At 47.3% G+C, this 22,385-nt stretch overlaps 1 protein-coding gene across 1 annotated transcript; it reads left to right on the forward strand.

Moving 5' to 3' along the window:
- Positions 1–346: 346 nt before the first annotated feature.
- Positions 347–21,492, forward strand: N4BP1 (NEDD4 binding protein 1). The gene is made up of 7 exons (XM_048516222.1): positions 347–780; positions 9,338–11,049; positions 13,476–13,606; positions 15,610–15,706; positions 17,920–18,027; positions 18,625–18,732; positions 20,443–21,492. The coding sequence occupies exons 1-7, from the start codon at positions 490–492 to the stop codon at positions 20,771–20,773; spliced, it is 2,778 nt and encodes a 925-aa protein (XP_048372179.1). The 5' UTR covers positions 347–489; the 3' UTR covers positions 20,774–21,492.
- The last annotated feature ends 893 nt before the right edge of the window (positions 21,493–22,385 follow it).

Below are 22,385 nucleotides of genomic sequence, written 5' to 3' on the forward strand. Positions count from 1 at the left end.
AACCGCAGCCATAACACTTTGTGGAGCTCAAATTACCACCGCAGACCAGCCATCTGTACTAGAAACGGTCTCTAGGAGGCACCCTACTTCTATTAGAAAGGAGGCTTTGCACTGGGCCCTGAAACGTGAGATATCCCCCCCCCCGATCGGAATTGGTACAGCCCAGTCTACCCTCAAACGCGACATAGAAAACCGGAAGTCTCGTCGAGGACCCAGCGAGACCATAACTCTTCGGAGCCGGGCGGGCGGCGGTTAGCGGCCGGCTGTTGCGTCGCGCGGGCGCCTTATGGTGACGCCATCGTTGCCTAGTGACGCGAGCCTAGCGCTTCCGGGGGGGTGTGTGTGGGGCGGGGGGAGTTTCCCAGGCGGTTGTTGTCTCGGCGCCGGACGGGCCCGCAGCGCGATGGGCTGCAGCGGCCGCGGCCGGAGGAACTGGAGCCGCCGCCGCTGCTGCTGCCTTTGCCCGCAGGCTCCCCCGCCGCTCCCCTGATGGCGACCTGCAGCAGCAGCAGCAGCAGCACCACCGCGGCGCCGTCGGAGGGTCGCAGCCCAGGCGGGGCCCGGCCGGTGCTGGACGAGTTCACCGCCCCGGCGAAGAAGAGCGACTTCCTAGAGCGGAGCCGCGGCGGCATCGAGCGTCTCTTCCGGGTGCGCCTCGCCGTCCTGGGGACGCTGGGCGGCGGAGCCTGGGAGCCCCTGGGAGTCGGGCGGACCCCGCACGACGAGCGCCGGATCTGGCTCAGCCTCCTTGGAGACCCGGAGAGCGTGCGGAACGCTAAGGTAGTGTAGGGGCGGGCCCGGGTGGGAAAAGGAATGGGAAGGGTCTGGTGGCAGGAGGTTCCGCGGGCGCAGGTAGGTCGCTTAGGGCTGATAGGGGGTGGGTTGGATGGGTAGGTATGTAGGTTTGATAAGTACATGTATAGACGAGTGGGTAAATAGATAAATGGATGCGTAGCTAGGTAGATGGGTAGGTAGGTAGGTAGGTAGGTAGATTGATGGATAGGTGTGTGGATGGTTGGTTGTGTGGCTCTTTGTGGGTAAGTAGAAAAGTTTGGACTGAGAGAGCTCCAAAAAGCTGTGATTAGTCCAAGGTCACCCAGCTGGCGTGTGTGGGAGTGCACAGGCTATTCTGAATTCCCCAGATAAGCCTCCACCGCTCAAGCAGCTGTGAATTTCATCTGTATAATTGCACACTTTTGGAAATTGTATACAAAATCAGCAGAGTGAGCTCTGTTGTGTTTTTACACAGTCTCAAACATTGGTATGCTTTCTGGTAAATGTGCACCAACGGCTGCAGTTCATTTATGGGTGCGTATTCTATAGGAAATTGTATAGGTACCAGCGTGCAAGTGTGGTTTGTTATTCAGATCTACGTACGCACACAAAACTTTTTTCAGTTTCTACATAGGCATACAACCGTGCACATTCATTCCTCTGCACTTCGCCCCCTAACCGCATGTCTCTGGTATGTCTGCTAATAATGAGTAAGCTTCTCACATCTAGTGGGGTGTACCCTAGTCCACAGAACCTGGCTGTAGCTCGGATATATGTGTATTACATATGAAATACTAAGGGTACAGGCGTGCATTTGTTATTAGATCTATACACGCTGGCACAAAACTGTTCCTTTAGTTTCTGCATACACGTTCAGGCATACCTGCTCATATGTTCTACCCTGTGACTGTGTGGCTCTAATATGTTCGCTGATAACAGGCAAGCTTTACACATTTGGTGGGGTGTACCTTAATTCACAGGGCATGGCTGCAGCTAGTCTTTAAAGGCCTGTAAGGCTACTTTTTGTTGTTGCTCTTAAGTATACAATGGGTGCATGTTTTTAATGGTAGCTGTTGCTGCGTGCATAGTTATTGTGACAACAGCCCTTCAAGGTAGTTTAGGCTGAGTGCTGATGTGCTTCAGGACTGTGTGGGGACTGGAATATGGCTCATCGCAGACTTAACCCATCACTTTATCCACTGCACCATCCAGACTTGCATGTTCCTGCTATCTTTATTATGTCTCTTGCATTTTTATCCCGTCCTTCTCCCAAGGAGTTCAGAGTGGTGTGTGCAATCCCCTGCTTTTTATTCACACAACACCATTGTGAAAATTGTTTTTAAAACCATGTGTTGTGAGCAAAGGAGAGAAAAATGAAGCCGATCTGCTTCACAGCTGAAGACATAACAAGTCAGTAAGCCAGTAAAACAGAAAGGGAAACTTCTTTCACAAAAGTATGTGCTGTTTACTAACATTTGGGCTTTATTGCGGAACAAAGATAAGCCTTCCTTGGCAGCTGCCTCCTCAAGACAACAAACTATTCAAAAGAATTGCTGATGGGTTTAAACAACGAATTGAATCTCATGGTGACAATCCTAGTTGACAGCAACTCAAAACTGAGTTGCTGTGTGTATAAACACTGCAGTGCTTTTCATAATTTTTTTTAAGAATAAGCAAGACACAATGATAACCATGCAAACAAAACTCTGTGTATATTCATGCTGTATCGACTGCTTTTAATTCCAGATCTTGCGGGTGTGCAGTTGCCACTCAAGGAGCTTGTTTATTAAGCACCTTGCAAGTTAAGCACAGTATGAAGTGTAGTTTGGCTGCTGCTAGCGTGATCTAGAATACTTTCAATGTTTTCTGATCAGGGACCGCCAGCCATTTAGCCTTTTTTATATATATTTCAGTCTCCTTCCTGTCAGTGTTTTCTCTTTCATTTTGCTGAGTGGCAGAGGCTTATCTGGTGAATCAGATTAGCTTGTGCACTCCCAACACATGCCAGCCGGGTGACTTTGGGGTAGTCACGGTTCTTCGGAGCTCTCTCAGCCCCACCCACCTCACAAGGTGTTTGTTGTGGACGGGGGAAGGGAAAGGAGATTGTCAGCCCCTTTGAGTCTCCTTACAGGAGAGAAAGCAGGGATGTAAATCCAAACTCTTCTTCTTCATCATTTTCTGCCATGGTCTTTTACTGCATGGTATCAATTGATCAGTAGGTTCATGTGCCTCCTGTGCTTGGCTAGCTGTGATGAAATTAATTAACATAAGACTGTGGGGGGAGGGTTTAGAACTGGTGTCCCTGGTGTGGTGCCCATGAGCCCCCTGGCACCCACGGACACTTATCTTGGCAACCATCAAGTGCTTCTACAAAATGGGGATGGGTGGGTAGGTGGGGTATTTGCTGAATCAGCCTTTGATTGACCACTGAAGGTTTGATTGGCTGTGCAACTTTTTAAAAACGTTGCTTTGGCAGCAGTCGCCACCACAGTACAAGGATCTTCACCACCTGGTGGGTGACCCTGGGCTAGTCACAGTTCGCCAGAACTGTCTCAGCCCCACTTACCTCACAAGGTGCCTGTTGTGGGGAGAAGAAGGGAATGCATTTATAAGCCATTTTTCTACTTCTTACAGTTGAGAAAAGCAGGGTATAAATCCAAATGCTTCTTTTTCCACCCATGTTGTGACTGGCTGCAACTCTTCTGGCAGCCGTTTTATGCCCGTGCCCACCACGCTGTTTCAAAATGCCCAAAGGCTCGAAACGAGCGGAGGCGCCCGGTTTAGAAAATCAGCAGAAAACTTTTCTTCTACCAGCCTTTGAGAGTCAGAATGGCCTTTGCCAGGCCCACAGTTTTCTGGGCCGATGACGTAGCAATACTGGCCAGGCTATGGCAGCCACTCTTCTGTGAGCTCAAGGTGTTTCCATTTCTAAAGATTTGTTTGTACTCTCACATTGCACAAACATTTAAATGTGTGTAATGGGAGGAGGAGGAAGAGATGTCTTAAAAAAAATGTCATGTGAGAGAAATCTGAGTCAGTGTCAGTCCTATCCGGGTGTGTTCCAGGGAACTGAACTGGACACAATAATGGGACATCCATACATGACTGGTTCTCTAAGCGAGCTTTTTAAATTGCCAAATAGGAGCTATGGGAAACTCCAACTGGGAGGGGCTGCAAGGGGAAATATGCTTTCTCACTGGGCCTTTCCCCACTTACCTTCTGCCCCGCGCTACTGTAGGCAAGTAGCGCAGGGTCCCCCGGCACTCTCCACTACAGGGGCGGTGACAACGCAGCCACCCTGACACTGCCGCTGTTGCGCCCCCTCAGCGTGCGTCATTCCTGGCGCTCCTCCAAACGGCGCCTTTGGGTGACCCCGTGCAGAGCGCGCAGGGTCGTGGGGAAGCCCGGGAGCACGCCAGAAATGATGTGCGCTGAGAGCAGCGCAAGGCATAGTCTCAGTTGCCCAGTTTCAAGTGTCCCACTGAAGCTGCTGTTTGCCCCTTGAGGGAAAAATATACATGTTACCTACATTTAAAAAGGGCAAATAGTAGTGAGTGGAAAGGGCAGGTTGCAGTCTAGAAGACTATGCCAAAGATCCAGTCACAGATATCCTGACATCTTCAGTTGGGCTCTCAGTTTGGTGTCTGTACAATAGTTCGCATGTGAGAGTTGACAGCAGAAAAGGACAGGCCCTTGATGCTTCCTTCCCGGGCTAGCATAGTTCTTCATCTCAAATACTCATCTGCAATTTGCACAGCTGATTTACTTTAAGCCAGAAGTTCCAAGGTGGAAGGGTCAGGACTGGACTGTCTTGACACGAGGAGAACCTTGTGTATAGTGTAGCAGTTAAGAGTGGTGGTCTCTACTCTGGTGAACCGGGTTTGTTTCTCCACTCCCCCACATAAAGCCTGCTGGATGACCTTGGGCTAGTCACAGTTCTCTCAGAACTCTCTCAGCCCCACCTACCTCACAAGGCATCTGTTGAGAGGGAAGGAATTTGTTAGCTGCTCTAAGAACCTTAAGAAAAGCAGGGTATAAATCCAAGCTCTTCTTGTGCAGCAATTTCAAGATATAGAAATACTGCCGAAACAAAGCACTTTTTCTATCTGGGTGGGGTTTTGGGGTGGGGGGTGGGGGTCAATTCTGGCCCTGTGTTGCTTTGGTTTATCCCCTGATTTCTGTATGCTTTTTTGAGCCTTCGCTTGTTGCTTTTTTGTTTCCCCCAGGCCTTTCCCCCCACCCCAACTTTTTTGAGACCACTTTTACCTCAATCTTTTTTGAGGGAAGCTGATTCTGAGTCAGGTTTTTCCTCGTGCTTCTATCAGTTTTCTTTGTCCTGCCTACTTCCACCCACCTCCAGTCTACCTGTCAATTATCAGACTGTCATCGTTAAGCCACTACTTCTTCCTCCAAGATAGTGAGTTCAATTATGACAAAAAACCTTTTCTAAAATTTCGCTATAACACTACAGTTTTGTAATGATGGCTTAAGGAGGTTCTCCAAATGCAGCTTTCATTTGAAAAAAAGAAGTCCCTAGTTCCTCTCCTTGCAAAGATATACCCTTCCCCCTTATATTTCTGTGAGTGAAGGGGACAGAGACTTTACTGTAAAAGAAAGCAAGCAAGCAAGCTGGGAATTCAGAGTACCTGCATAACCTATAATTACAACACTACAGCATTGTATCAGTTATATTGGAGGTTTTTTTTAAAAGGGGGGTGGGATTTTGTGATGGTTTGCAGTCATTCTGTTTGCCCATGGCTTCCAGATCAGGGTTATTGCCTAGTGCAGTTTACCTGGTTTAAAGGCAAACGATAATATGTGGTAACTCTAGCCTTCCCAATTTTTACACTGCAGCACATCAGGGAATGAACAAGACAATTGGAGTGTGCTAGGGGAGAAATGAGCAAATGGCAACCCTGACAAACAATCCCCATGGTTTGGCTGTAATGTCTGAACCATGGTTGTCTGTCTGCAGGGCAAAACATCTTCCACTGGGTGCCAGTGAGCCATCATTCCCACTTGAAATGGGTTTTTCTGCTTAACAGCCCAATCCGGGGGGGGGGGGGGGGCGGTGGGCAGGGACGCCCAAAGAGGCATTTGGTGATGTGGCCACCACAAAACCAAGGGGAACCCCTGCCATGAAAATCCCCATTCAGGGCAACTTACACCACCCTTTTTGGTGGCATAAGTCTGTGCCTGGTAAAGGGGGCGTTCTGAGGCCAAAATACCACAGGAACTGCTTTGTTACCAGATAGGCAATCTGTGTTTAAGTGGGGCCAAACTGACTGAAATGGGATGTTGTACTGTGACTGAATGTGGTAAATCGTAAAGGTGCTCAGCCCATAGTGCATTAGAATCTCAGAGTTGGAAGAGACCCCAAGGGCCATCCAGTCCAACTCCCTGCCATGCAGGAACACACAATCAAAGCATTCCTGTCAGATGGCCATCCAGCCTCTCTTTAAAAACCTCCAAAGAAGGAGACTCCACCACTCTCTGAGGCAGTGAATTCCACTGTTGAACAGCCCTGACAGCCAGAAAGTTCTTCCTGATGTTTAGATGGAATCTCTTTTCCTGCATCTTGAATCCATTACTCCATGTTCTAGTCCAGAAGTCTTCAAACTATGGCCCTCCAGATGTTCATGGACTACAATTCCCATCAGCCCTGCCACTTGGCCATGCTGGCAGGGGCTGATGGGAATTGTAGTCCATGAACATCTGGAGGGCCATAGTTTGAAGACCCCTGTTCTAGTCTCTGCTAAACCACAGCTTTGTTTGACACAAGATAGATGGGCAGCCATGTGCACCCTTCCGGCTATTTATCTGACATATTTCCACGCTGCCTTTTCAGAATCCTGCCGGAGGCAGCTTACAATTAGAAAGCATGGTATTAAAAAATTATTTCCCAATAGGATCTGAGTTCATCAGCGGTCACCGAAATTCAGCTCTGGGGTATTTTAATCTCTGGTGCAAAGGAAATTCTCCAGAGTGAAGGCAACGCTTGGGCACTTAACAACACAACACTGGAAATCTTTCTGGTGGACACGCCCCTAGCTATTCTTGTCGCTGCGCCTACATCCATCATTGGGAAGCACGTGACCTTTGATATCACTATTGCAGATATTGCCCAACCGTGGTTTTATTACTCGGAAATCTGATGTGTTATATTTAGGGGTAAAACCAGAGTGTTGCAACTAGCATTTCTTCAGTGATAGAAGGCAGCCTGTCTGATGCTCTGACATTTGTGGGAACATCCGTAGGACCATTTTGACTTGCTAATGATGCCAGATTACATGAAATGGGATTCTCTTTTCTTGCACTTCTAGGTCACATCCAGATAGCATATTAGCTCTCAGCAGTCATGAGGAGCGGAATATAGGGGTGTTCTGTTGAAGGAACCTCCAATAAATGTTATGCTTCAACAGAACACCCCTACGATTCCCTTGGCTCATATCATAGGCTGCTTGGGAACAGTATAGTTGTGTGTGTGTGTGTGTGTGTGTGTGTGTGTGTGTGTGTGTGTGTGTGTGTGTGTGTGTGTGTGTACAATAGTTATTTGGATACTTGCAGTGGACATTATTTCCACAAAATGTGAATAAGAATGGATTGCACACTTGCCTGAAATAAATACGTTGTTGGGAATAACGTGTGCAGCTTGGCCTTGCAGAACAGTTAAAAATCTGCCTTACCTTTCCCCTGGCACCTGTTTTTTCTTAAAGGCAATGCCCTGTACTACTCCAAAGTGTCCAGTTCATCACTTCTAAGAATTTGCCGCATAAAACCTTCGTCATCCGCCTCTACCGTCACCATTTCTGTAGAGTCAAAGTAGCATCTGCAGCAGCAGTGAAAACATGCAGCTCAAACTGGCCATTTTACAGAGTGCCGTCTCATGTGGAGGAGTGGGGAATCAAACCTGGTTCTCCAGATTACAGTTCATTGCTCTTAACCACGCCGAGTCTCGTGAGTGAATGTTCTTTCATGCAAAAGGACTTCACAGCACAGAGAAAATAAGCATACATAGAAGAAGAAGAAGAAGAAGAGTTTGGATTTATATCCCCCCTTTCTCTCCTGTAGGAGACTCAAGGGGGCTTACAATCTCCTTGCCCTTCCCCCCTCACAACAAACACCCTGTGAGGTAGGTGGGGCTGAGAGAGCTCAGAAGAACTGTGACTAGCCCAAGGTCACCCAGCTAGCGTGTGTGGGAGTGCACAGGCTAATCTGAATTCCCCAGATAAGCCTCCACAACTCAAGCGACAGAGCGGGGAATCAAACCCGGTTCCTCCAGATCAGAGTGCACCTGCTCTTAGCCACTGCTCTTAGCCAGTATGCCACTGCTGCTCCATAGAAAGCCTTCCGTTTGCCATGTTCGCTCTCTGCCTTCAATGAGTCTTTTTTTTCCCTTTGCATATGGGAGCAATAAGTAGCCATCAGGCTGAAATGGTGTGGCCCCAACAGACCTGGGCTGTAATTCAGAGGAACCAAACAACGCAAAACACCCAGTGGGATCTTCTCTGGAGGTCCAGGTCCCATGTGAGAGAAAATTCAACCCTGCTTCTAATGAATAAAGGGGCTTGCTTGTATGTGGAGACTTTAGATGGTTTTTATGGGATATGCGCTGCTTGAGGTTTCGTTCGAGGGACTGAGAAGTTCCTAAATGGAAATGCCCATCATAAAATGTCTTGGTAGACTGGCGGTCTGACAGAGAGATAAAAGAGGAAAGGCTAATAAAAGAGGAAAGGCTATTTTCCAAAGCAAAACAGAAATCCGTTGAGGTGTGGTGCAGGGTCATTCCTCTCCTACAGCTTTCAAACATTCCTCTCCTACGGCATGCCTACTCCTACCCCTTAAATCAGGGGTGTCCAACTCTGGCGCTTCAAATGTTCATGGACTAAAGTTCCCATCAGCCCCTGCTGGCCCGGCCAATTGGGAATTGTAGTCTGTGAACATCTGAAGCGCCAGAGTTGGACACCTCTGCGTTAAATGGACTTGGGAGAGCAAAGAAGGTTGTGGATGGATTCTGTGTTTCTCTTGCATTACACAAGAGTGTGGCATAGAAGTGCTACAGGCTGTACCTCTTGAAGTTCATGGCGATCTGGGCCCTCTTGTAACACTTATGAAGGTGAGCTGCTGAGGCCCATGCCTCCATTGACGGGTTCTCCAGCTTCCCCTTATCTAAAGTCAACAGCGGCCTCAAAACCACAACGGAAGGGGCCTGCCCCCACCTGGTTTCATTAAAGAGAGCCAGCGTGGTGTAGTGGTTAAGAGCAGGTGGACTTAGGAGTGGGGAAACAAATCTGCTTCACCAGATGATAACAGTCTGCTGTTCATGTGGAGGAGCGGGGAATCGAACCCAGTTCTCTAGATTAGAGTCCCACTCTTCTCAACCAGTGCCCCAATTTGGCTGTCTATAAGATTGCTACATTAAATCAGCTTCTCAGCCTTGCAGTTTTGTGATCACTTGATTTCCCCTGAGTATTGGGCATCTGGAGAGGCGAAAGCGAACTGCGTTGCAACTATTCAATGGTAAAATGTGGCTTGGCCTAATTTTTCTTTCCTTTGCTTGTAGGAATACATCAAAGGACTGTGCGAACCTGAATTAGAAGAGAGGGAGCACTATCCCAAAGACATGCACTGTATTTTTGTCGGCTCCCAGAGCCTCTTCTTGAATTGCCTCATTCAGGACACCTGTGCCGATATCAGCGTTGCAGAGATAGGGGTGCTGAGTATCAAAGGCAGTGCTGAGCCTGTGGTCATGGCCAGAAGCCACATCCAGCAGTTTGTGAGCCTCTTCAAAAATAACGACAGCCTACTGAGCAGCCAAGAGCCCGAAGTCAAGAAGCAGTTCAAACGCCTCGTGGAGGCCCGTGCAGATAAGTACACGATGGATCTGTTGATCTTGCCGAGCGCGCTCAAAAGAGAACTGCTCAGCCTTGCAAGGGCCGAGGGCCACAAAGCGGAAGACAGAATCATAGATCTTACTGAGGCCGACGGGTGGCAGGAACTCCTCCCAAACGAAACTCCGAAACGGCACGCGGTAAAATGCGATTTCGGAACCGGGCAGGAGGAAGCGCGGAACAACGCAGGCACTCCGGTCACCGAGCTAGCGAAGCAAATGGACACGGTCTTCCCTCAGAGCCCCGAAAGGCACTTTGTGCCCATAAATGGCCTGACTTCGCTGGAGGCATCTGGAGGCAAAGAGAGGCAGTCGTGTAAAAGGAGGTCCTCGGAATCTGAGGAGCGGCTTCCCAAGAAACATTTTTCTTTGGAAAACAAGCAGGAGGGCCAGCGGGTGGCGGGCGGCACGCCGGGCGGCGTGGTGGTGATCAACTTGTCCGCCAGCAGGAGGGACAAGCCTGAGGGGCCCGCCCCGTCCCCTAAAGAAGGCGACGAGATCAGCGAGGAAATGGAATACAAGATCCTGGTCAACTTTTTCAAAAGCATGGGCTACTCGCCGCCGATTGTGGAGAAGGTGATCGGCAAGCACGGGCCGCTGGCAGAGCCCCTCCTGCTTCTGGAAGAAATTGTTACAGAAAGCAACAAGCCCTCGAAAGAGGAAGAGCCGGCTGGCCAGGTGACCGGAACGCACGCTGCGAAAGGTAGAGGCAGCCCCAGCAACAGACACCGCCACGACCTGGGCTGTCATTCGGAAGAGCCAAACAAGGCAGAACACCGAGTGGGCTCTTTTCTGGAGGCCCAGCACAAGGCTAAAGGCACACTGCGCTTGCCAGACGGTGAAAATAGAACGGCTCTTGCTGGCACCCAAAGCCCACCGCGCAGAGATCCCTGCAGTCGCACACACGTTAATTGTTGTCCCGAACAGTCTCGTGTCCTGCCAAAAAGTGCGCTAGAAAGCGATGGTCATGTGACTGCACATGACAAATCTCAGGGGTTAGTGCAAGAGAGGAAACCAAAGGACGCCACCTTGGTCGCGAGAGGGACTTCCGAGACCTCCCGCCAGCCAGTTCAGAAAGAAGCTGCGGTGGCTCAAACATGTGCTGATCTGTTGGCCGTGAAGCACGATCAGAAGGGCTGGTGTAACCCTTTGCAGCCCAGAGCGAGACAGTTGCCTCCTCCAAAAGCGGACCTTCCTGAACGTCTTGCTCCTTCTCCAGAAAACAGACCGGGGCTGCCGTACAGTCATCATGCCGATCCTTCCGTCACTGGGGTTCAGAGGTTCCTGGAATCTTTGAAAATCCCTTACAAGCTGGAACTGAAAAATGAGCCGGGCAGAGCTCACTTAAAGCACGTTATAATAGACGGCAGCAACGTAGCGATCTCGTGAGTACGAAACGTTGACAGTATTTTCAGAGTGAAACTGGGCAGGGGGCGGGAGAGGGAATTTGGAGGGTGGGCATTTGGAGCGACAGGCCGAGGGTAGTGAGACACACGTGGAACTTAAGGTGCTGCTCTGTATTTTGGCTCAGGGTTGAGGCAGCGAGCCTTTCTTGGTGTTCTCCAGCGATGAGTAAGATCCAGGGGAGATAAGGTGGAAATCACAAGTATGTTTAATCCCCCGTGTCAGCCACCTTTCGCACCCAATCGCAGGCGCACCTAATGTGTTTGGTGTACACTTCACAAACCAGGCGCGAGATGCCTAGAAGTTTTATAGTGGCTGCTCGGGCACAGTTCAGCCACCTTTCCCCAGTAACTTTTGGGGGAGGAATTAGATTGTCTTGTTGAGTGTGATATCACATTTGGCTAATCCTTATCTAAGTACTGCCTTTAAAACGCATCCTTAATGTCTCTACTGGCAGTATGCATTCCCAACTTTCCATTTACATACTCTCTGCTGCAGAGGCGTACGGCCTATAGGGACAGGGTGTCACCCATGTTCCCAGGTGCACACCAGGCACCCGCACCCACATGACCAAAAGGCGTGTGCCCCAGCTGCATGCCATTGAGCCCTGCCTCCCTGGCCTCTGTGCAGGCCGACTTTTGCTCTCCTCAGGCCCTGCTGGCTATCACAAAGTCCAGGAGTGGGGCTCCTGGACTTTGTGCGTGAAGTCCAGGAGTGGGGCTCCGCGTCAGGCAGCCCCCCCCCCCAGCTTCTGGGGGGGGGGCCCTTTGCCACTGGCTCGCCCTGTATGACATTAAATATTTCTATGCTCCAAATGGCTGCACAACCCTGCTTGTATCTGAGACCTGCCTGTCAATGTCAGCTTCAAGACATCAGCAGACTTCGAAAAAACCCGGGCATACAGCCTGAATATCCTTTTGTGCCAGCTTTGTCTATCCTGTGTGATTCATGTAATGTAAAAATTATGAATCAGGGAAGGTGGTTAGGGGAAGAAGAAGAAGAAGAAGAGTTGGATTGATATCCCCCCTTTCTCTCCTGTAAGGAGACTCAAAGGGACTGACAATCTCTTTTCCCTTCCCCCTTCCCCACAACAAACACCCTGTGAGATGGGTGGGACTGAGAGAGCTCCAAAGGACTGTGACTAGCCCAAGATCACCCAGCTGGCGTGTGTGGGAGTGCACAGGCTAATCTGAATTTCCCAGATAAGCCTCCACAGCTCAAGCGGCACACCGGGGAATCAAACCCGGTTCCTCCAGATTAGAGTGCACTTGCTCTTAGCCACTACGCCACTGCTGCTCTCTCTAGATCCTCTGTTGATCTGGGAGCTCTCCAAAATGCCCAGACTTGCCAGCCACCTGGAGTTAGCTCTGCTGCTCCTGGAGCTTCGGCCTTGGTGGTGTCACGTGGAGTTCCTAATGGTTATTTGAGCAACCTGATGTAGCCTCTCAAATGGGCAGGAGGCCAGGCCTTCCTTGTGACAGCCATTAGCCCTTTGCTGTTCGCTTGCCTGCCCATAAGATCCAACTTTGTTCTCTGCTTCCTGGCACTTTAATACTACTAAGGTGTGTTTATCCTGCATTGTCTTACTTTCTCAAAACCAGTTTTTTAAAAGTTAAGGTTTTATATGTAACTGGCGTGGCTGTTTTTTCTCATGCACCGAAATGTAAATAGGAATCTTTGAACGGTACAGGAGACTCTTTTTCACAATTTGGACGCCAGCCAGTTGCTTTCGAAACAAATGGAAGTTACGCAATGATGCATTTGTGCTGTTGAGCAAGCCAATTTTATTTCAGTTGTATTTGCACATGAAAAACAAGACTTGGGAGTTGTGTCTCTTTTTTGGGGGGGGGGGGGAGATGAGGGAGAGCAGTTACTAACCCTGTGTAGGATCATGATGTGTAGGATCTCTACATTCACTTGCAATGAAATTGTAGAATGACAGTGGTCTCCGAATGGCAGCCGTAAATGAAATTCCAGAATTGAGATCTGAGAAACAAAAATGAAGTCCAGTATCCAAGACCCAAAAGCTTTCCGGGAAAGAGAAGGCGGAATTCTGTTAGCCTGGATTGCCTAGCAGGCCTCTCTGGAAACTTGAATTAAGGCGTAGTAAAAATGTGCAGGGTTTCCTCATTCTTCAGAAGCCTCAGAAAAGGGTGATGTAAAATGAAAGTCCCAGTTGTGATTCATCTTAAATTCCAGGCAGATTTGCCCCAAGCTGGAACTAACGGGAAAAGCTGTGCAGAAAAGTTGAAGCTGTGTGATAACTGCATGCGTCAAACAAATATAGTAAATAATTGTGCTTTGCTGCTTCTGCCAATTAACCTGCCACTTTTGGCTGCTTATCAATCAAATACTAGCAAACATTACTCTGCTTCCTTCTCCCCTCATTTATCTTTCTGTTCTGTAGTCATGGTCTAAACAGGTTCTTCTCGTGTCGGGGGATTGCAATTGCTGTTGAATATTTCTGGAAACGTGGCCACCGAAGCATCACTGTGTTTGTCCCGCAGTGGCGCACGCGGCGAGATTCTGCCACCACAGGTAAGGCAAAGGATGAGACGCTTCCCATCATCGAGGTGGGTTCTTCTGAAAGGTGAAGCCGCTTCAACCCTGTAAATCAGTTCTACTAGAAGAGACGTTTTCCTCCTATGGAAGGGAAGCCTCCTTTTGGCTTCCAGAGAGTGTATAATATGAATTAAACAACTTTGATTTGCTAAAAAAAGAAATCTGTCAAGCTGGAGTCATGTTTGGGGTACTTCCCTCCCTAGCACAAAAATCACTGATCTCTGGGGGTTCTCCTGTGCCTGTCTGGCTCTGAAGTTAAGTACCAACCCTGAGCCATGAGTGGGAGGGGCAGGTACAGATCTAATAAAGAAAGAAATAATACAGGGTACAGATCTAATAAAGAAAGAAATAACTGCTGAGACCCAGAGCTAGGTGAGTCCTACACCTGAACAAAACAGCACATGAAGGGTTATCTCTTTTTCTCTCCTGTGCTTTGTGGGAATTCAGAGTGGGTTTTCAGGTCTATGAATCACTCAATGACAGGCTCTGGATTTTCTCACACAGAAGACTCTATTGGGATGAACATTGAACCCCCTTGGTTTTTACAAAGCCAGTTCTGATCCGATCCCCAACTTTCCCAAGCTTTATTACCTCCCCCCTCCAGCCGCGCAGTGTAAGAGCGGGAAAAGCATGGGAAAGCGAAAGTCCTACCCTTAGACCTTGGGGAAAAGATAGAGCCATCTGGCCACTCCTCCCTTCGCAGAGGAGCCCAGAGATGCCACTGTTATCTAAAGTTGCAAGCAGAGGGGGAGAGAAAAGGAAAGAAAGCAGTCAGAGGCCCTAGACATTAAGCACCCACTGACAGGTTTAAAGTGGGGGATATGTGCTGCAAGGGAGTCTCCTGAACCTGATCTCATCTGCAATTCAAGCTATCAGCAGATGTATCCTATTCCGAGTCAGAAGAATCTTTGGGAATATGATGAATTAGGATCGGCAAAAGCCGTTTTCCTCCTGGGGAGAGCGATAAGCTGTTTTGGGGTCTTACCAGACTAACCTCCAGTGGCGTAGGAGGTTAAGAGCTCATGTATCTAATCTGGAGGAACCAGGTTTGATTCCCTGCTCTGCCGCCTGAGCTGTGGAGGCTTATCTGGGGAATTCAGATTAGCCTGTTCACTCCCACACACGCCAGCTGGGTGACCTTGGGCTCGTCACAGTTCTTCTGAGCTCTCTCAGCCCCACCCACCTCACAGGGTGTTTGTTGTGAGGGGGGAAGGGCAAGGAGATTGTAAGCCCCTTTGAGTCTCCTACAGGAGAGAAAGGGGGGATATAAATCCAAACTCCTCCTCCTCCTCCTCCTCTTCTTCTTCTTCTTCTTCTTCTTCTTCTTCAAGCAATGCTTAACTCTAACCTGGTATTCTGTGCCACTGGAGGACAACTGTAACATTCCTTCTTTATTGGTCTGGGTTGGGGGTGGAGGAAAATTTATCCTAGGTTAAATATTAATTGTTCTATGGGCAGGGAACCCAGGGGGTTCAGAAAGGTTGGGGGAAACTTTGTTCTGGCCCTGCTATGAAGGGGGCAATAATACAGAACATGATGTACAGTTTCTGCAGTTTTTAACATGCAGAGGCAAAAAGGTTCACTATGAGGTGATTTGGAGCCTCTTCCGTCCCTCAGAGATGAAGGAAGCACGTCACATCTGGCCAAAGTGATGGCGCGTCAGTGCTCTGAATTGGAAGGAGCGAACAAATACCTGACCGCACCTAGTCAGCCGTAAGGGATGCCGAGGGAGAGGGGAGAGCAGAACTGTTTTGCATGAGCCATCAATTCCTGATGTTCTAGTCCAAAAAGTCTAGAAACTGCCGTGTAACTGATAGGTTCAGGACCATTCAGTCTCTGTCAGAAGAAATAAGAATGGTAATATGCAAGAGCGCGATGCCAGTGGTTCCCGCCACATTTCATCCGTCGTGAACAATCAAAAACCCGCCCGTTCTTTTAAAGTGCACCGTTTTATTCTTTCCTCCCCTCTTTTAACTTAGAACAGCACTTCTTAACCGAGCTGCAGGATGTCGGTATTTTGGCCCTCACCCCTTCCAGGGTAGTCTTGGGAGCCCGGATCGCATCTCACGATGACAGGTAACGGACCGTTTAATTACATTTTTTTTAATGGCTTCTGGCTGCTAGTCGGAGAGATCTTGTTACTGAGGGGGAAATTAGATGCCCAGCTTTCAGCTTGGCGAAAAGGTTCTCTATTTGCGATCTATAAATACAGTGCCCTGCGTTGGTGAGGTTACACATGTTGACTGGGTCATGCAAGGTGTAGAAGGAAGGTCCCCCCCCCCCCCCCAATGTAGGATTGCATCAGGGAAAGGCTTTTTTTGCTGGAGGAAAGAGCTTCTGCTAGTGGAACGGATCCACCTGATCCAACGCTGACTTTGTCATGTTGTGACTTGAATAATAATAGAACTACCACTACTGTTGCACTCTGGCTATAACTAATATTTCAAATGCGTATATCTATATACTTGAATTTATTTCAACTTATTTTTAACAACTATAACAAATAGATTCAGAGTCATCCGTATTAATTCAGGTAAGTATTTAGTTCATACTCTCCCATCAGTTCAACATCCTTAAGGTAAGTAGTCAATCAATGCGAAACCATGTATATACATAAATATATTCAGTCCATCTTGGTTCATCAACATTTTATATGAATCCACTCAGGTAAGTATTCTGTACGTATTCAATGAGAAGTCCAAAATTGTGCACAGGCATAAGTCCAAATTCTTTTTAACACAAGGAGGAAAACGCATTGCGCCTAATCCACATTTTTCGATGGCTTCATCAGCCTCACAGGTTGTAGATATAATTTATATTGGCTTCATATGGGTACTTTTCTCTCAGTCTAAGCTGACATATCCCATCATGCCATGATCTAGTCTAGAAAACTAGATCATGGCATGATGGGATATGTCAGCTCAGATTGAGAGAAAAGTACCTGAATTAATACTTACCTGAATTAATATGGATGACCCTGAATCTATTTGTTATAGTTGTTAAAAATAAGTTGAAATAAATTCATGTATACAGATATACGCATTTGAAATATTAGTTATAGCCAGAGTGCAACAGTAGTGGTAGTTCTATTATTATTAATATTTACTATTGCACTCCCTTTTCTTATATTGTGACTTGAATACATGAATACTTCACCACCAATAAAAATGTTAACCTTGTCCTATCGCACTCCAAAGCTTTGCGATGGAGTTGCTGTCTTGCGCTCAGCTCAGAATTGCCAAACATTGCTCAATCGAGTGATCGTAGAATCCTAGAGTTGGAAGAGACCCCAAGGGCCATCCAGTCCAACCCCCTGCAATGCAGGAACACACAATCAAAGCTCTCCCGACAGATGGCCATCCAGCCTCTCTTTAAAAACCTCCAAAGAAGGAGACTCCACCACACTCCAAGGTAGTGCATTCCACTGATGAACAACCCTTACTGTCAGGAAGTTTTTCCTGATGTTTAGGTGGAATCTCTTTTCCTTCACCTTGAACTATTACTCCTGGTCCTAGTCTCTAAAGCAGCAGAAAACAAGCTTGCTCTTTCACCGACATGACATCCCTTCAAATATCTAAACATGGCTATCATGTCACCCCTTAACCTCTCTTCACCAAACTAACCATCCCCAGCTCCCTAAGTCTCTCCTCGTAGGGCATGGATTCCAGATCTTTGACCATTTTGGTCGCCCTCCTATGGACCCATTCCAGCTTGTCAATATCCTTCTTGAATTGTGATACCCAGAATTGTACACAATATGCCTGTGAGTGAATCAGGCGAATGGCAAGAGAAGACCACTCTTGTAGCGTAATGCTGCATTATAATCCCTTCGGCTTTTACCAGTGGTGTTGATAGACTGAACGTGGTCAGCTCCATGAATATGTTTGACTCTTGAGTAGTGCACATCACAAAAAGTATTGCTTTTGTGAGGTATAAAAATACATCCTAAAGTGCTTCCGTTGCTGCCTAGCCTAATTTAAGAATTCACTAGAAAACTAAGAGTTCTGCATTTCTTTGGATGCCGTCATAGCTGTGGTACTTGTTCCCGCTTACACCATGCAAGGCCTGCTGCATTATAGGAGACATACCAGCCTCTTCTTGTAAGGAAAGCTTTGTAGTTTCAGGTGGGCCACAAGTTGGCATGCTGTTGAGTACAGTATCTTGAGCAGGCTTCAGCGAAGCAGAAACTGTTTCAAAGCAAGGGCTGTAAGCTCCCTTGGACCTCCACTGAGGAGAAAAGCAGGAACTCAAGAAAAGCAGGATCTGAATAAATAAATCTCTCCCTGTAGGTTTTTGCTTCATCTTGCTGAGAGAACTGACGGAGTGATTGTTACCAATGATAATCTCAGAGAATTTGTGGATGAATCAACATCCTGGAGGGAAATTATTCAAAGGAGGTGAATTGCATTGTTGTTCGTTTGTTGTGTGAAGGGAGGGGGGCTAAAGGGTTCCTTAGCTATTATGGTGAATATCAAAAGGGATAGCGTATGTGCTCACAGAATGCAGCTACAGAGACTGCAGAGGGAAGCAGTGGGGACTTACCTAGTAAAAATGACCTGCCTCCCCAAGCAAGCCAATGTGGTGTGGTGGTTAAGAGAAGGTGGATTCCAATCTGGAGAATCAGGTTTGATTCCCCACTCCTCAGGTGTGATTCCCCAGCAGGAATGTAGGAGTGGAGAAACACATCTGGTTCACCAGATAAGCCTCTGCCAGTCAGGTGGAACACTGGGGAATCAAACCCAGTTCTCCAGATTAGAATCTACCTGCTCTTAACCACACTGACTCTCAGGCATTTTGCCATGGTTTGCCTGTGAATACCATCCCTGGCCTGCTTTGGAGGTCTCCCATCCAAATACTAGTTTCTGAGATCTGATGAGCTCGGGCTAGCTGGGCCATCTAGGCCAGGGCAATAAGCATGTGCTTTGAAATATAAATCTAAGAACTGCTTTTCTTACTACATTTCTCCTTCCCTGCCACCCCCTCCTTTGTTTCAGACTCCTGCAATACACCTTTGTCGGGGACATCTTCATGGTTCCTGATGATCCAATGGGGCGGAATGGACCACGATTAGAAAGCTTCCTTCAAGACGAGTCCCGTGTCAGGTAGTGTACTGAAGCTGTGACTTTTAAAACACTTCAATTGGTAATTAATACAATGTGTAGTAGCCTGGATGTATAAAACAATAAGACATTCCGTCTGTTGTGGTTTTTCTGGGCTGCGTGGCCACGATCTGGTATTTTTTACTCCCGACAATTCGCCCACAAGAACTACCAGGGTCGTGGCCACACAGTCTGAAAAAACCACGACAGCCAGTTGATTCCGGCCGTGAAAGCTTTTGGAAATGCAATAAGAAACCCTACTGCGTTTTACCCCCTATCAGAATTTGTGTATTGGTGTGTCCCTATTTTCTCACATCTGTTTCTCTTCCCAGTATTGAAAAAGGCTTTGTCCTCATCTCTTCGAAACAATGATAGTTTATTTGCTTTTTCCACTTGAGCACTTACACGCGTACCACAAACCATGTCTTTTAAGGCTGAATGTTACCAGGACAGCCTTTTTTCAGGGCTGAAAAGTTATGTAAGTTGCAAAAAGGCAGTCGCTCGGAAGAAGCAGCGGTTTTGCATGAGGATGTGTTTACCTTCTGTTGCCACCGCCGGCTCGCTGCCATCACACAGTTTGTGTGCGTACGTAAAATTGGGTCAGAATTTTGAGATAAACAAGGCAGGCATAGGTCATATCCTCTGTGGTTTAGATTGTGGCGGCTTTTGCACCAGTGTGGCAGATTGCCTGGCGTCACGAGGGTATAACAAAGATGCAGTTTCAGTTGCAGCTAATCTGTTGGTGTCTAACAGTGGCGATAAGCAAGATTTGTGTCACTGGGCACCACAACCGGATGGATGTTACTCTCCTTGGCAAATCCACTGCTTGTAAAACGATACCTGGTTTGAAACTTACGTATGTTTGACTTCTGTCATGGTTTGTGGCATTGGAAGAGAAGAACGTACTATTGGTTTTTCTAGAGCTTTTAAATGCAATGAACGTTCCAGGATGTTTAGAAAACAAAACAGTGGGCACTTCAGGTTGATAATCTATCAGGATTTTACATAAATGTGAAATTAGGTTGAAATAGCAGAAAATGAAGCAGTAATCAATCAATCAATCAATAAGCCTTTATTGGCACATAATATGGATTAAAACGGATAAAGATAAAATAGGATAGGAAACCATTCTTAAAATCAGATACTATAAACCGTATCGAAAGCAAGTCATTGATTCGTTTCCATTATTACATATAAAATCTTGGCCACTGATTCACATGGAGTCAGTTTATTATTGTTCAGTAGGAGGACAATTTTTTTGTCGGACTAAATGAAGCAGAGTCTCGTTAGTGTTTGTGAGACAGAGTATAGTTAGTGTTTAGAGCTCTGCCAAGACGGTTCACACCAGTAGCCAACTCTCCCTCTTATAAAACGAAAACTACTATGGTGTATTTATTTCCGAGCCCTGCGGAACAAAGATAGCTCCTGCACGGCTCTAACTTCGGCTGGTAATTTGTTCCAACAGTTCCGTGACTGTTGTTAGTTTTTATTGGTCGGCTGGGTGATTCTACTTTTATGCAACTCCTTGATGACCCTTTCACCAGGAAGCAATTCTAAAAAGTGGTGTAAACAGTTTGGGTGGGGGTCCACTTGTTAGAGAAGCTGATCGAACGCATAAATATGTGGCGAGGGGGGTGGGATTTGGATTTTCTTATTTTCAGAGCTAATCAGTGGAAGGTTCTTAAACCAGATGTCATTCTTTCTGTTCTTTAGGACCGTTTCATCACACATCGGCCTGGCAAGTGGAGGACTTCCTCCTGGGACACCTCTCTTCCCGGTGCCGCCCAATGGTGGCGAACCACCAGCAACTGTCTCATTATCTAGCCTCTTACCTGCCTTCACTGCGTTCCCGTCACCTCCTGTGCCTCACGCAGCTGTTCCCCCGCTTCCGAGATCCGCCGCAGAAACAACCTACTTGAAAGAAGCTTTGAAAAGAATCTTCCCTACCTCAGAGCAGAGGGCCAAGATTGAGGAAATCCTCGCTCAGCATCCACACATGAGAGACCTGAACGCACTTTCTGCCATGGTGCTTGATTTAGGGTGACGCGATCTGATTCGGAACCCTCCCATTTGCGTTTTCGATTGTTAATATAAAAATGGTTCCAGCTGGTGCCAGCCATCTGTGAATAGTCAAAGTTTAATCCTTTTGTATAAAACAATTGTGAATATTCAAAGGATATGCAGCTACCAGTTTTTGCTCTCTTTTTTTTTCTTATTCGTTTAAATTATATTGCTTTTATGACTTTGTATTGCTGAATTGTTTGGAAAGAGAGCCACTCTTTTTCTGACTGGCTTGCAGTTGTTAACTGAAGCAGGCCAAAGCTATTTGTGAAAGAATTAGATCTGATACCAGATCTAAGTTCTAACTCAGGGAATTCGCACCTGCAGTTTAAATTAATGGACTGTAAGAAGGGGCTTTGTTTCCGTCGGTGGGTAAAACTGCCTGATAGAGCAGGTGATCCATGATGATTCATCAGTGAGAAGATGATGGTATTTAAGCACCTTCTGTTACCCAGATGGTAAGTACCGAGGATCTCCATCTGAAGTGAAAAAAATCTGCCTTGCGATTGCTTGTGACGTCCCACTTCTGTTGGCTGAACTTCTGTGATGTCACAGTGACGAAAGGCATGTCAGAGGAGATCATTATTTTGCAGTGTTATCAATGCAGCGTTGTGCATTAGGTGGACCTTTGGCCTGACTTGGCACAATAGCTTCTGTTATGTTCTTTGCTGGTTATGAGTTTTAAAAAATTGTTGGAGGAAACATTTGTTCTCATTCTTATGTTGGGGTTATCCGTTCTCCTTTCTGCTTACATCATCAGTGAAAGGTGTAGGTGCCCTGAGCACCTGTGAAAGGTATAGGTTCCCCTTGTTGCAGCCGTAAGGCGTATCAGTTGTTTTATAGGACTGAGATCATATGGCTCTTTCTGAACATTAATTTGAATAACGGGGGGTTTCGGGCTTCGATTAATCTTGGGCTCATGTCTGCAGGTCGGCTCGCAGCTGGATGCAGAAATAAGGTGGGGTGGGGAGAAAGAATCATACTACAGCGTATTTAGAACAGATCCTAAATGGATATATTACTTATGACTTGACATCTGCCATCAAACCACATCCCTTCATGCTAGTTATGGTGGACAGCATTTGCTGAAGAAGATTTATACCTCACCTTTCTCTCCTGTAAGGAGTCTCAAAGTGGCTTACCAGCTCCTTTCCCTTCCTCTCCCCACAACAGACACTTTATGAGGCAGGTGGGGCTGAGGGAGTTCCGAAGAACCGTGACTGGCCCAAGGTCACCCAGCAGGAATGTAGGAGTTTGGAAACACATCTGGTTCACCAGATAAGCCTCCGCCACTCAGGTGGAGGAGTGGGGGATCAAACCCGGTTCTCCAGATTAGAATAAGCTGCTATGCATACAGCTAAAATATTTAGGGGTAATGAGTGAGATTTCTGAGGGGCCAGCTCTGTCTTTCACATGTGAGCTGAGCTCTCAGACAAACAACGCACTGGAGGGAGCAGACAACTCGATGACTTTGCAAGAAAACATTGTGCCACTCCCTTTGGTCCGCTGCTGTTGCTGGGCTCCCTGTACCACACCAGACATAGGATAAACCTCTTGAAGGAGTTTTAGTTCCTCAGGAATTCCCCTGGGCTCCA

The sequence above is a fragment of the Sphaerodactylus townsendi genome, linkage group LG14 (genome assembly GCF_021028975.2).
Source record: "Sphaerodactylus townsendi isolate TG3544 linkage group LG14, MPM_Stown_v2.3, whole genome shotgun sequence".
Classification (NCBI taxonomy): domain Eukaryota; kingdom Metazoa; phylum Chordata; class Lepidosauria; order Squamata; family Sphaerodactylidae; genus Sphaerodactylus; species Sphaerodactylus townsendi.

Excerpts from the sequence above, each read along its gene's own strand:
- N4BP1 (XM_048516222.1), top strand. The coding sequence starts at position 490 with ATGGCGACCTGCAGCAGCAGCAGCAGCAGCACCACCGCGGCGCCGTCG. Across the intron at positions 18,028-18,624 it reads AGGGAAATTATTCAAAGGAG|ACTCCTGCAATACACCTTTG; the intron begins GTGAATTGCATT and ends CCTTTGTTTCAG. Across the intron at positions 18,733-20,442 it reads CAAGACGAGTCCCGTGTCAG|GACCGTTTCATCACACATCG; the intron begins GTAGTGTACTGA and ends TCTGTTCTTTAG.